General features: G+C 33.5%; 2 protein-coding genes across 2 annotated transcripts; both read left to right on the top strand.

The window, feature by feature from the left end:
* Nucleotides 1–3,692: 3,692 nt before the first annotated feature.
* Nucleotides 3,693–6,028, top strand: LOC108778508 (condensin complex subunit 2). The gene has a single exon (XM_018545718.1). The coding sequence runs from the start codon at nucleotides 3,722–3,724 to the stop codon at nucleotides 5,756–5,758; it is 2,037 nt and encodes a 678-aa protein (XP_018401220.1). The 5' UTR covers nucleotides 3,693–3,721; the 3' UTR covers nucleotides 5,759–6,028.
* Nucleotides 6,029–7,279: 1,251 nt separating this feature from the next.
* LOC108778493 (malate dehydrogenase, mitochondrial) lies at nucleotides 7,280–9,371 on the top strand. Its single transcript, XM_083287333.1, is given in 5 exon segments — nucleotides 7,280–7,633; nucleotides 7,635–7,722; nucleotides 8,164–8,324; nucleotides 8,979–9,036; nucleotides 9,039–9,371. Coding segments are annotated over 5 exon segments (966 nt in total). The 3' UTR covers nucleotides 9,344–9,371.
* Nucleotides 9,372–11,261: the final 1,890 nt, after the last annotated feature.

The raw sequence follows: 11,261 nt of genomic DNA, 5'->3' as shown, positions 1-11,261 counted from the left end.
ATAATAATAATAATAATAATTAATAATAATAAATAATAATAATATAATAATAATATAATAATATAATAATATAATATAATAATATAATAATATTAATCATAATGATTCTTCTTCTTCTTCGAATATTAATGGTCCTGGTCTTAAAAATGATACGATGCATGAGGCGAGACGAAACAGAAACAGAAACTATGAAGTTTGTAGAGCTACAATCAGCTACAACTTACAGCGCCACTAGAATGAGATAGCATGATTTTTTCTCTCTCGCACAATTTCGACGAATAATGGCGGACTTCACGTGTCCAGACTCTTATTAGAGGGTCACTAGGCGCGACGAGCGATGCGCGACGAGCGATAACCAATTAGAACTCTGCTTTACATCGTCGTGTGAGCTAAAGCAAAGCTTTTATTGGACATCGCTCATCGTTCATCGCCCATCGCATCCAGTATTAATTAGGCATTATGCCTAATATAAAATATACCCAATATAAAAGAGCGTACTATGAAATCGTACCTTAAAGGTGGCTTTTCATGCTGACGCTCGACGTTCATTTTTAGCATCAAAACAGATCATGTGATAAAAATTGACGAATAGCAAGCGAATATGACGCTTGCTATTCGTCAATTTTTATCACATGATCTGGGGGCCTATTACGGTTTTTCGGTGAATTTAATCACTTTTCACATTTTCATATCACGTGACTTTGGTCACCCAATTACGGAATTGTTGAGTGAAAATGTGAGATAACTATAGATACTTTCGGTATAGTAATCTCACATTTTCACGAAACCAAACCAAACAAAATAGTTTGCAAGTCTTGAGTGAGGCGGACGATTCGCAGTCGGGTTAAAATTTAATTATAATTAGTGAGATTAGGCACCTAGAGATGAACGTTACAGAAAAACAAAAAAGAATTTTATTAAATTATATAAGTATGAATGAAGATTTTGCACGAGGCCGCCTGCGATATAATAGCGGCAATAAAAAAATATTAGTAAATACTACATATTATCTGTCAATATATGTTAAAATATAAGATTTTATCAGCAATGTGGTAGTATTTTAGTTTTAGTAGATAAATATAATATTATATGTATAATAATAAGTACATATAATAATACGAAAATTAATTTTGTTTACATTCCCTATTTCTCCTATATTCTTCTTGTTGCACAAGCACAAACATTAAATTATTCATTATATGAATAACAGTATAAGATAATGCGTCTTTCTTTGTCACTCTTGCGTGATTTCACATTTTCACGGCGAAATTTTATGCCGAGCCCGCTCACACGAATAATTTCGTATTCTCACGAGGTGAAATTGACCGTAATTGGGTGAGTTTCTCGCTTTTGTCATTTTCACCCAATCCGAAAACCGTAATAGGCCCCCTGTTTTGACGCTGAAAATGAGCGTCAGCATGAAAAGCTACCTTAATTCATAGCGCATGTACGAATCAACCAATCAGAAACTCGAACGTCAATGGTCGCGTTCAGCAGATTCAACAGTTGAGTGAGCGCTCGCTGTTATTGGTGTATTCTTCTAGATCATCCAATCAGAATTTTAAATCTGGAAGAATACACCAATAACAGCGAGCGCTCTCGTAGCGCTCTTTTCTGCGCCCAATGTCGCTTCTCTTTATATACACTCTCTTCATATGTATCTTAATGCTTTTAGGAACGCGTAGTATCGCCAAACAGCGTCTGTAAAAATTTGAACTGATTTTAACGTGACAACGTTTGCAGTTTGCTACGGAAAGAACGTATTTTTCCGTTCTGAAGTAATCTTCATCGATAACAGTTTTCAATTACGAGACGTTAATGAGCAGCACGTGAGATGTGAAGCACGTGAAATTGAAATGGGCGTTTAACATTTCAACGTAAGATTTATTCGAGTGTTTTACATATATTACTATCAAATTCGATGCCTTCTTACAACGAGCGCACGTTGCAACTTTTGCAGAAGATTCACAATGAACTGCAACGTTATCATACATTGTTGCGTTTAATCAGGAGCGATCTTGAGAAAATAAGGAAGAATTTTGTCGCCTTATCGGTGGGTATATTACCTTTATTATTTATTATAAGTAATCTATCATCTAATATCTTTGTTAAATATTGTTAAATACGCTCACAATTGACAAACATAACTCGCTAACTGTTTCTGAGAAATGAGGATGTTGTTGCCAATAAAAAAGGATCTTTTTAAAGCTCTAGAGTAATACTGATTCTGTAAAGAATTCTGCACTTTCTACATTAAATCTTTGTGTATTGTTCTAATAATAAAATGATTGTGCAGAATTTTGAAAATATAGAATGTAATCTTTTTGGTCAGTACAAACTGCTTGCTTAATGATTCCGTTTAATCAGAAATCAGACTTAAAAATAACTCGTTTATCATAAATTTATGTTATAATTAAGGCTTTTGCACGTAAAAAAAAAGCGTTAACCGTAACTTTAACCTTCCTTTTGTTGTTTGACCCGGATTATCTCTTTTCCAAACATCAGAAACGAAAACAGTGACCGCCAGTGCCAAAATAGTGTATAAATAACTTGATAGCTTTCCTATTGGTTGGCATTAAGGTGTTAAATGTAAAATTCCAACATGACGAAATTTTTACTACTAACTTTAAAATTACAGTTATGGTTAACACTTTTTTACCTGCAAAGGCCTTTACTGTTCTTCCTAATATTCTCCTCAAGTTTGTCTTATAATAAATTCATTGGAGTAATTGGATTCATTTATTTGACAATCTTTTTCTTTTAGATGCTAATTTTAGATAAGTTATCTTTAAATGGTTTAAGAAAATTCTTATTTTAATATAATATAATTCTCAAAACTTATATTAAGTTATAATAAATATAAAAATGACATTGTAAGAGTCAGATAAATAAGAAAAATTTTTGTAAACGACAAATTAAACCATATATTCTAAGTTTTATCTATTATGACAGTAATTAAAAACTAACTTAAAATAACATTAAATGACAGATATTATTACATTACATTACATTACTAGTATTGACCAACAATTCTGGTCCTCTTCAGATGAAACATTAACATTAAAATATAAAATTGTGGATGAACAACAATACTTATGTAAAATTTATAAAATCCTTTAATTGTTTTTTCAGATCTATATAACTATTTTATAAATTTTACATATAAGTATTGTTGTTCATCCATAATTTTATATTTCAATGTTAATGTTTCATCTGAAGAGGACCAGAATTGTTGGTCAAAACTAGTAATGTAATGTAATGTAATAATATCTGTCATTTAATGTTATGTTTTAAGTTAGTTTTTAAGTACTGTCATAATAGATAAAACTTAGAATATATGGTTTAATTTATCGTTTACAAAAATTTTTCTCATTTATCTGACTCTTACAATGCCATTTTTATGTTTATTATTTTGTATAAAAAAAGAGTCCTTTAGTTTGTTTTAATTAGATTAAGTTATATAAGCAGTTATTGATTTATACTTTTCTATAACTTTAATTTTCCTTGAGAATGAATGAGTGTTGTAGAAATAAAGTATGCAATAGAATTATATAAGTTTATTTCTTTTGTATCACTGAAAATTAATCTTGATAAAACAATATATGCTTGTTTGTTTCAGGAACGTGAGAGTATTTAAAGACATATATAGATTAATAACAGTATACATATGTGTATATATATATATATATAAATAAAAATATAAAAAATTTTTTATGGTAAAATGGATTCCCGCAAGTCTTTAATACACAAGAGATTGGAGTCTCTACAAAATACACCAAATTCTTCGTCGCCATTGCGAAGAAAGTCTATTGTTCAAACTCCACCAACAAATAACTTATCAGAGAACGACGATGAGGCCGAACGTATCGCTCGCCGACGTGAGATATTTACAACACCGCCATCGGCTAATGGAAATAATAGTAGCAAGAGGTTGTCTCTGGGCTTGGGGTTATTAGCAAATATTCCAGTGCCTCAGATGGCCGAGAGTATAAATAAATGCATACAACTGAATGCTGAAAACAAGATCAATGTCAAGAACGCATTTAGTTTGGAGATGATCGACTTTATGACATATATGATAAAGAAACAGGATGCCAATATGTCGAATTTGCAAGTGGCTAGCACCTCTTTGGACGTGAGCACCAAGATCTATGGATATCGTGTGGACAATGTGCACATGGAAATACTTAAAATGGCTGGTGGACTAGATAAACAAGTAATGGAGAATATGGAGCAAAATTTGGAGGAACAGGCGGAAGCTGTACAGGAAGATGCAGAAAACGTTGAGGTACGGAAAAAAAAGAAGAAGAAATCGAAGCAAAAGATCTTTAGCACTGTGGAGGCTCTGAGAGGCAACATCGAAATCGCGAAACCTATGTCGACAATGATAGGCGAAGGAGATTTGCAAACCAGCGATATGTTGTATCAAGCAGCGCTGCCAAACCATGCAAATTCCGGTTTTTATCAGCATCCATATAACGATGTGCTTGTCGATGTCTTAGAGGATAAACTCCAATCACAAAATAATTCAGATGTAAAATATGTTATACCAGGAATCGAAGATTTCTTAAATTTGGAAATTTGTACATCATATTCGAACTTCGAGTTTCTCGATTGGTCTGTAGAGAACGAACCGGAACAGGAAATTGAATCCAATGATGACGGTGAGGACCGATTTCAATTTGATTTGGACGCAAGCGTGGAACATGATGACGATCCAGTACCCGAGCCCATGAACTACTTCGACATTGAGCATGATGACAACGAGAACATTCAGGCATGTTTTCGGAAAACGATAGATCGTCCAGTAAATATCGTAGAGATGCCTAAGAACGCCCGAGCATCCGAGTACTCCTTTGTTCAATCAAGCATGAGCTTGCATTGGGCTGGTCCGTCTCATTGGAAGTTTTGGAATTTCGTGAAATCTTCCGCTGCCGAAGGTAGTACAAAAGTAGCTTACATGCAAGCTAAGAAAAAAGAAAAGAGAAAACAGTTTGAACTGGTGTACGACGAGACACGCGATATCATAGACGCAAAGTTTGCGTCAAGCCAGTCCATTAAATTACATGCCAAAACCGCGAAAGCCGAGTGGAGTACTGAAAACTTGACCCTACCAGAAGATGTGCATTACGATATTACACAGGGGAGCAAGCTCTATCTGTACAAGAGATTAACTATAAAGTCGGCAAATAGTGAGAAAGAGAACGAGAATGTCGTAACTGTCGCGGACATATCTGATGGCGAAAGATATGATTATAACAATCCTAATGACACGCTGGAATACTGTCCCAATATTGAACAGGAAGTTTATGATGATTATGGAAGGGAGGATGGTAACGATGATTGTAATTTTGACGATAGCGCCAATGTGTTGGATAGCCAGGGTCTCATCGGCGACAATCTAGTCGCTGCACCAAAGTTAGTTAATAAAATATCCATCGCGTATTGTTTGAAAGCGAAAAAAATTGACATGCGACAGTTAAAGAAATCTTTATGGACTTGTTTGAAGTCTACGAATAACGCGGTAATCGCAGAAGAAACGTTGAACGAAACCGACACGATGAAGGAAAGCAAACAATTCAGCGACGTTTACAAAACGCTGCCGAAATTGCTAACGAAAAATAACGCCGAGGCATTAAGCGTGCCGATCTCTTTTATATCTATGTTACATTTGGCGAATGAGAAAGAATTGAAGATTTGTTCGGTACCGGACTTGTCTGATATTATCATTCAACCTGGATCGCCATCGTCGAACTGACAAGATTTCTTTTCTTTTGTACATATTCAAATAGACAGAACATAAGAAGACAAACAGGACAGAGTGTAATAAAAATTGCATTGCAAATAATATTGTCTTCACTAGAGACCTTATAACAGAATCTCACTACTATTTTATTCTGTAACTTTAAGATCATAGGATGATACGGTGTAAGTTATTAGTGAATAATATATGTACATGTACAGGAAAGAAATATACACGTATGCCTTTCTCTCTCGTAAACTTTCGTTACGTAATAAAATCGTTCGCAGCCAAACTCTAAAATTTACGACATACATATTTATGCAATTGTAATTCTGGAAGAGTATTTGAATGAGAAATAACGAGAATATTTACTTTTGTAATCGCGTGGTTACACATATAGATTGACAAATAAATAAACAATAAATTGGTAACTTTTTATTTATAAAAACTCGGATTACAATGATTGTATTAGAAATTAAACGAATCTCTAATTCGGTGAGATTACTTATTTTATACAAATGTGGCGTTTATCTGTCCACTTGAATCAAGGATGCTTTTTTCACCAAATTTTTCAAACTTATGTTGTTCATCAATGATTGATAATCGATTTGCTAAAATTAAATGCCTAAAAATATCTAAATTTTTTATTTAAAATAAATAGTTACCAGAAATTATACAATATATTTAAATATGTATGTATATGTGTTGCGAAAATGTTTCCGACGTTCTGAAATGTTTGTATTTATAACATGATGCTCTCAGTATTTTTTATTTAAATTAACATTGTCCGTCGACAATCGATCCGTTCGAGTTAAATTTTATATAAGTAATTATAAGAATTTTTATATAAGTAATTATAAGGAGCTGCGTATAATCAAATCTATTTCCCTCAGAAACTATATATATTTCGGTGTAACTGACTTCTGGGTATCTATCATAGAACAAAGTCGGAATGGATTCCGATCGGAATTTTTAATTATTTTCTAGATTTCTATTGCGTTTTCCAGGAAAAACGGAATCCATTCCGAACATTTCCATAATAGATGCCCTGAGTTCAAACCTGTTTATTTTTTGTTTTCATTCTGTAAAATTATTTGTGTGAATCTAAATAATTAGTTACATCGGAAATTGTTGCAAGAATGTTTACACGATAAAATGTTTAAAAAATATTTTTTGACAAAATGTATTTATAACATAATACACGAATATATATATTTTTGTCAGACAAGAATAAAGTATTTCTTATATTAATGCAAAAAACGTATCTCACTTTTATTACTCGCTTTAATTAAGTTGCAGGGGTATCAATTTGTTTTTTATATACTATACAGTAGATATATGTATACATATATATAAGCTTCATATGCATTTCACGAATCGTAAATCACTTGTTTGTCCTTGCGTAAATCAGTCGTGAGTCGCACGACTACTTTCAACAATATTCTTGTTTTTGGATTCATTCTAAATCGTGAAAAATGTTCTTATAAATTGCACTTCTTTTTTCCATAGCCATAAAAACGTTAAAATCATTTAATCATGACCGCGCTATCGAAATCGTTACTCGATTTGTCGCGGCAATACAGACGTCATCCTGTCTCAATCTTGCGTCGTAAATTTTCGAAAGACCCTCCGACCAACGATTGGAAGGTCCAGAGAGTCGTGGAGAAGAGTGTGAAAGAATTGACGAGAAAAGAGAAAGATAAAAATGTACAAAAAGACAAGGAGACTAACATAAGAGTGTGCATCATCGGCGGCGGAGTGACACCTCTTTACATTGCGATTCTTTTGAAGCAATATAAAATTATCAAGAGCATACGTCTGGTGGATACAAGGGACTCCATGTCGGAGGCTTTGACAGATATGTCACACCTGGAAACCAGTCCTCGTATAGATTAATTACTTTCGAGAAAAGGATATAAAGCAGGCTCTCAAAGAAGTACGAATTTCGAGAAATACACATTGCGGAAAACATTTTTTATGTCCATTAAAATGAAATAAAGCAAAAGGAAAGAAAGACTTAATGCTCGAGAAGAAATTGGAAATTTTGCTTTGAATGAATATAGTGTTTCGAAATTTGCGAATTCTTGAAAAAATAAGCGACAGAAATATTTCGTCATTCTTTACTTTGAGTAATTTTTGAAAAATAAAGATTAAAAACTGCAGGTTAATTATAGATTATGCGGTTAAGTGGCCATTTAACTGTGATATCTATAATCTATAATTGGCCAGTTTTTAGTCTTCCTCGCAAAAACTATTGCTCAAAATTAAAAGTAATAAACACATATTTCCAACTTATCTTTTTCAAGAACTTTCTTCCTGTGTGTATTTTGCAAAATATCCTGTATATACATAAATTGTAATTAAACATTGTTCGATTTTAGAAAAAATTGTTTTTATATTAATTAAAAAAAAATGTTTAGGCTCGATCGCGACGTACGGTGGACGGATCGAGAAGACGACGGCAGCAATTCTCAACCTCGAACGCACCGCAGGTCTCTCGGTGCCGCTGGCCGGCGCCGACCCGCAAACCGTTGTGCTGCCGTTATTGTCGCGCGCTGTTCCGTACAATCAATTCACAAAAGTACGAATCAGTCATGAGATTTTAATTTTTAATCTCGATCTTTAGGTTTTTAAAGAATTTCAACACACTCTTAACTGTTATTTCGAGTTATTTTTAAGCAATTGTAATGTGCTTGTAAAAAATGTTCAAATTTAATTAATTTAATTCAATACTTTATAAATATTATTATAATAATGTTTAATACTTTAAAGGAAATAAAAAATTGCTCCCTAAGTAAAGAGAAAATATATATATATATATGTACATATATTAAAAAGCTCGCAGGATCTGTTACGTCTACAATTTGTTTTTCTTTGTTTTATTTGACAAGTAGGAACAAATTATTGCATCGACCTAAAGAAAATAGTTACATATTTATTTGCAGAAAAAAATTCTATTAATTTTCTAGAAATTAAAAACAAATTATATATTAAGAACTGAGAGCTTTATAGCATATATTAGATATTTGAACGGGTAAAGATCAAATACGCCTCACGTATATCTCTTGTAAATATTTTCTAGATTCTTAAAATGATTTATACCTTCGTTAGTTAATATAATTAATGATGGTTATACAACTGCGCAATCGCTTAAGCTTTACTTGTTAATTAAGTTATATAATTTATATCTCTCTCTACGTAATAATCAATTCTATTTTATTTATAACTACATCAGGCACAACGCAAGACTATACTGCAATCGTTTCGGGCCGGTGACGAGGAGACAAGGACAACGACGAGAGTCCATCGTTATCGTCCGGAACGGCTGCCAAGTTGATAATCAACCTCGCTGCCGGTCTATCCGGGCACAGCCACGTTATCACTTGCGCTTACGTACGGTCGGATGTACTGCCGGTCTGTCGATTTTTCACCAGCGAGCTGGAGCTCGGTCCGGAAGGTGTCAAGCGAAACTTTGGCTTGCCGAAAATTTCGGCCGCGGAGGTACTCTTGATCGAGCAGGCGATACCTTTCATTAACGAGCACGTCGACATGGCGGTTGCCGCAGTTCGGACAGAAAGGACGCGCACTAGGACGCGATGACGGGCTCGGATCTTTTTCAGAAAATCTGGCAGAGTCAATGAGATCTTTTACTCTTAGCGAATATCTCGGTATTTGTGATTTTATGGCGACTGTATTCAACTTCATGCGCTTCGTCCCTTATAAGTTGTAACTTTATTATTAAGACTTGTAAATATAAAGGATAATTGTATAGCTTATACTATCGAATGAATTGAAAACAATTAGTCGACATAACAATCGTGATATTGAAGTCAAGAGCAAATATTTGTTCGGGTTTTGCGTCGTTAAGAGGAATGTTTAAAAACGATTCTTTTTAACGTTTAAGTTTCTTTTTTTAAGAGAATTTAAAAAGGCGTTTACAGATGATTATTCTGAATCCAAAACAACCTAGTCGACACCGACTAAAAGTAACGGCTACAATTTTGCACTCATAATAATGTAATTATAAATATTATGTAACTATTGTTCTCTAAATTCTTTGGAGTGAAATCTTACTACTTTAATGAGTAAAAAAGTTGAGCGAATTTGAAACAAAATGAGACTTTACACTAATCTTAAGTACAGAATGAAATTCACTCTAAAAGTTTTAGGGAATACATTTAGGTTGTTTTTTTTTTCAGTGCAAAACTTTGATGTTATATTAATTTTAAATAAACAATATGAAATCAAGGGCGATATAAGAGTCAATAAAGATTTTTGTTCAACAATAAAACATAATTAATAACTACTTTCGATAATTAATTTGATAAACATTAACATAACGCTAATTCGCCTTTAAACAAATAAATATGATAATATAAATATATATAAATAAATTACAAGTTTCGGCTCTCGGTTATTAATTTTGTCCGCCGCTTTTTAATATGTCTGAGGAGGGCTCAATCCGAGAGCCGAAACTTGTAACTTATTTATATTTATTAATATTATTATATTTATTTGTTTAAAGGCGAATTAGCGTTATGTTAATGTTTATCAAATTAATCAAAAGTAGTTATATTAATTATATATGTTTTATTGTTGAAAAAAAAAAAAACAAAAATCTTTATTGACTCTTATATCGCTCTTGACTTCATATATCGTTTACTTTTATTTTATATAACGAGTCCTTATTTCTTTTTCTATTAATTTGATATTAATTTTAATTAGCGTTGATTGGAACTCCAGATAGATATAACAATTCTTTTTCTTTTTCCTTCTTCTAGAGCTTTCATCCTCTTGACGTGGCGACATCATTTTTATGATATTTAATATCCAGTTAGTGATTGCAATCATCCCTGCGAATTTGTGAGGAAAAAGTGTATCAGTATCTAGCTGTGTCAACAATGATCCTTGAGTGTGCTTGAATGCGTTGAAGAATTACACGTCTTTAGATAACTCTATGCACTTTACTATAGTATACGTAACACAAACTGTAGCCTCTAGAATTATCTAGACACGTAATTTCTGAACACACGCCTCCGATGGTGTTTGCGCGTACAGCTAACTGCTGCTCACTGCGCATACAAATTGCAACTTACAATTACAAAATGTAATCTTTTGTTTTGATTTGCTCCATAAGCATTCAAGGATTCCTTTTTCAGCTGATCCGTGGAAGTTCCTGCCCTCTAAGCTACATTAATATAAAACGTAGCTCCTAGATGGAAGCAAAAAAAGAAATACATGCCATCGCGAATATCGCGATTCGGCGAAATACTAGCTGCAGAATACATTCCTGGCCGTTGACATCGCAGTTCATTGTGGTTCATTGTCGTTCGTCCTGCAGATTCATCGTAGTGGTGTGCTGTGCGCGAGCGCACATTTATCTATCCTTCTCCATCTCTCCACAGTGCGCGGAGTTCAGATTCATCGTAGTGGTGTGCTGTGCGCGAGCGCACATTTATCTATCCTTCTCCATCTCTCCAGTTGCGGAAACGGCGCGGGTATTTAGCTGACGAGCGAG

This window comes from Cyphomyrmex costatus, unplaced genomic scaffold, assembly GCF_001594065.2.
Source record: "Cyphomyrmex costatus isolate MS0001 unplaced genomic scaffold, Ccosl1.0 scaffold50, whole genome shotgun sequence".
Classification (NCBI taxonomy): domain Eukaryota; kingdom Metazoa; phylum Arthropoda; class Insecta; order Hymenoptera; family Formicidae; genus Cyphomyrmex; species Cyphomyrmex costatus.
This window is presented reverse-complemented; position numbering and strand designations above follow the sequence as displayed.

Excerpts from the sequence above, each read along its gene's own strand:
- LOC108778508 (XM_018545718.1), top strand. The coding sequence starts at position 3,722 with ATGGATTCCCGCAAGTCTTTAATACACAAGAGATTGGAGTCTCTACAA.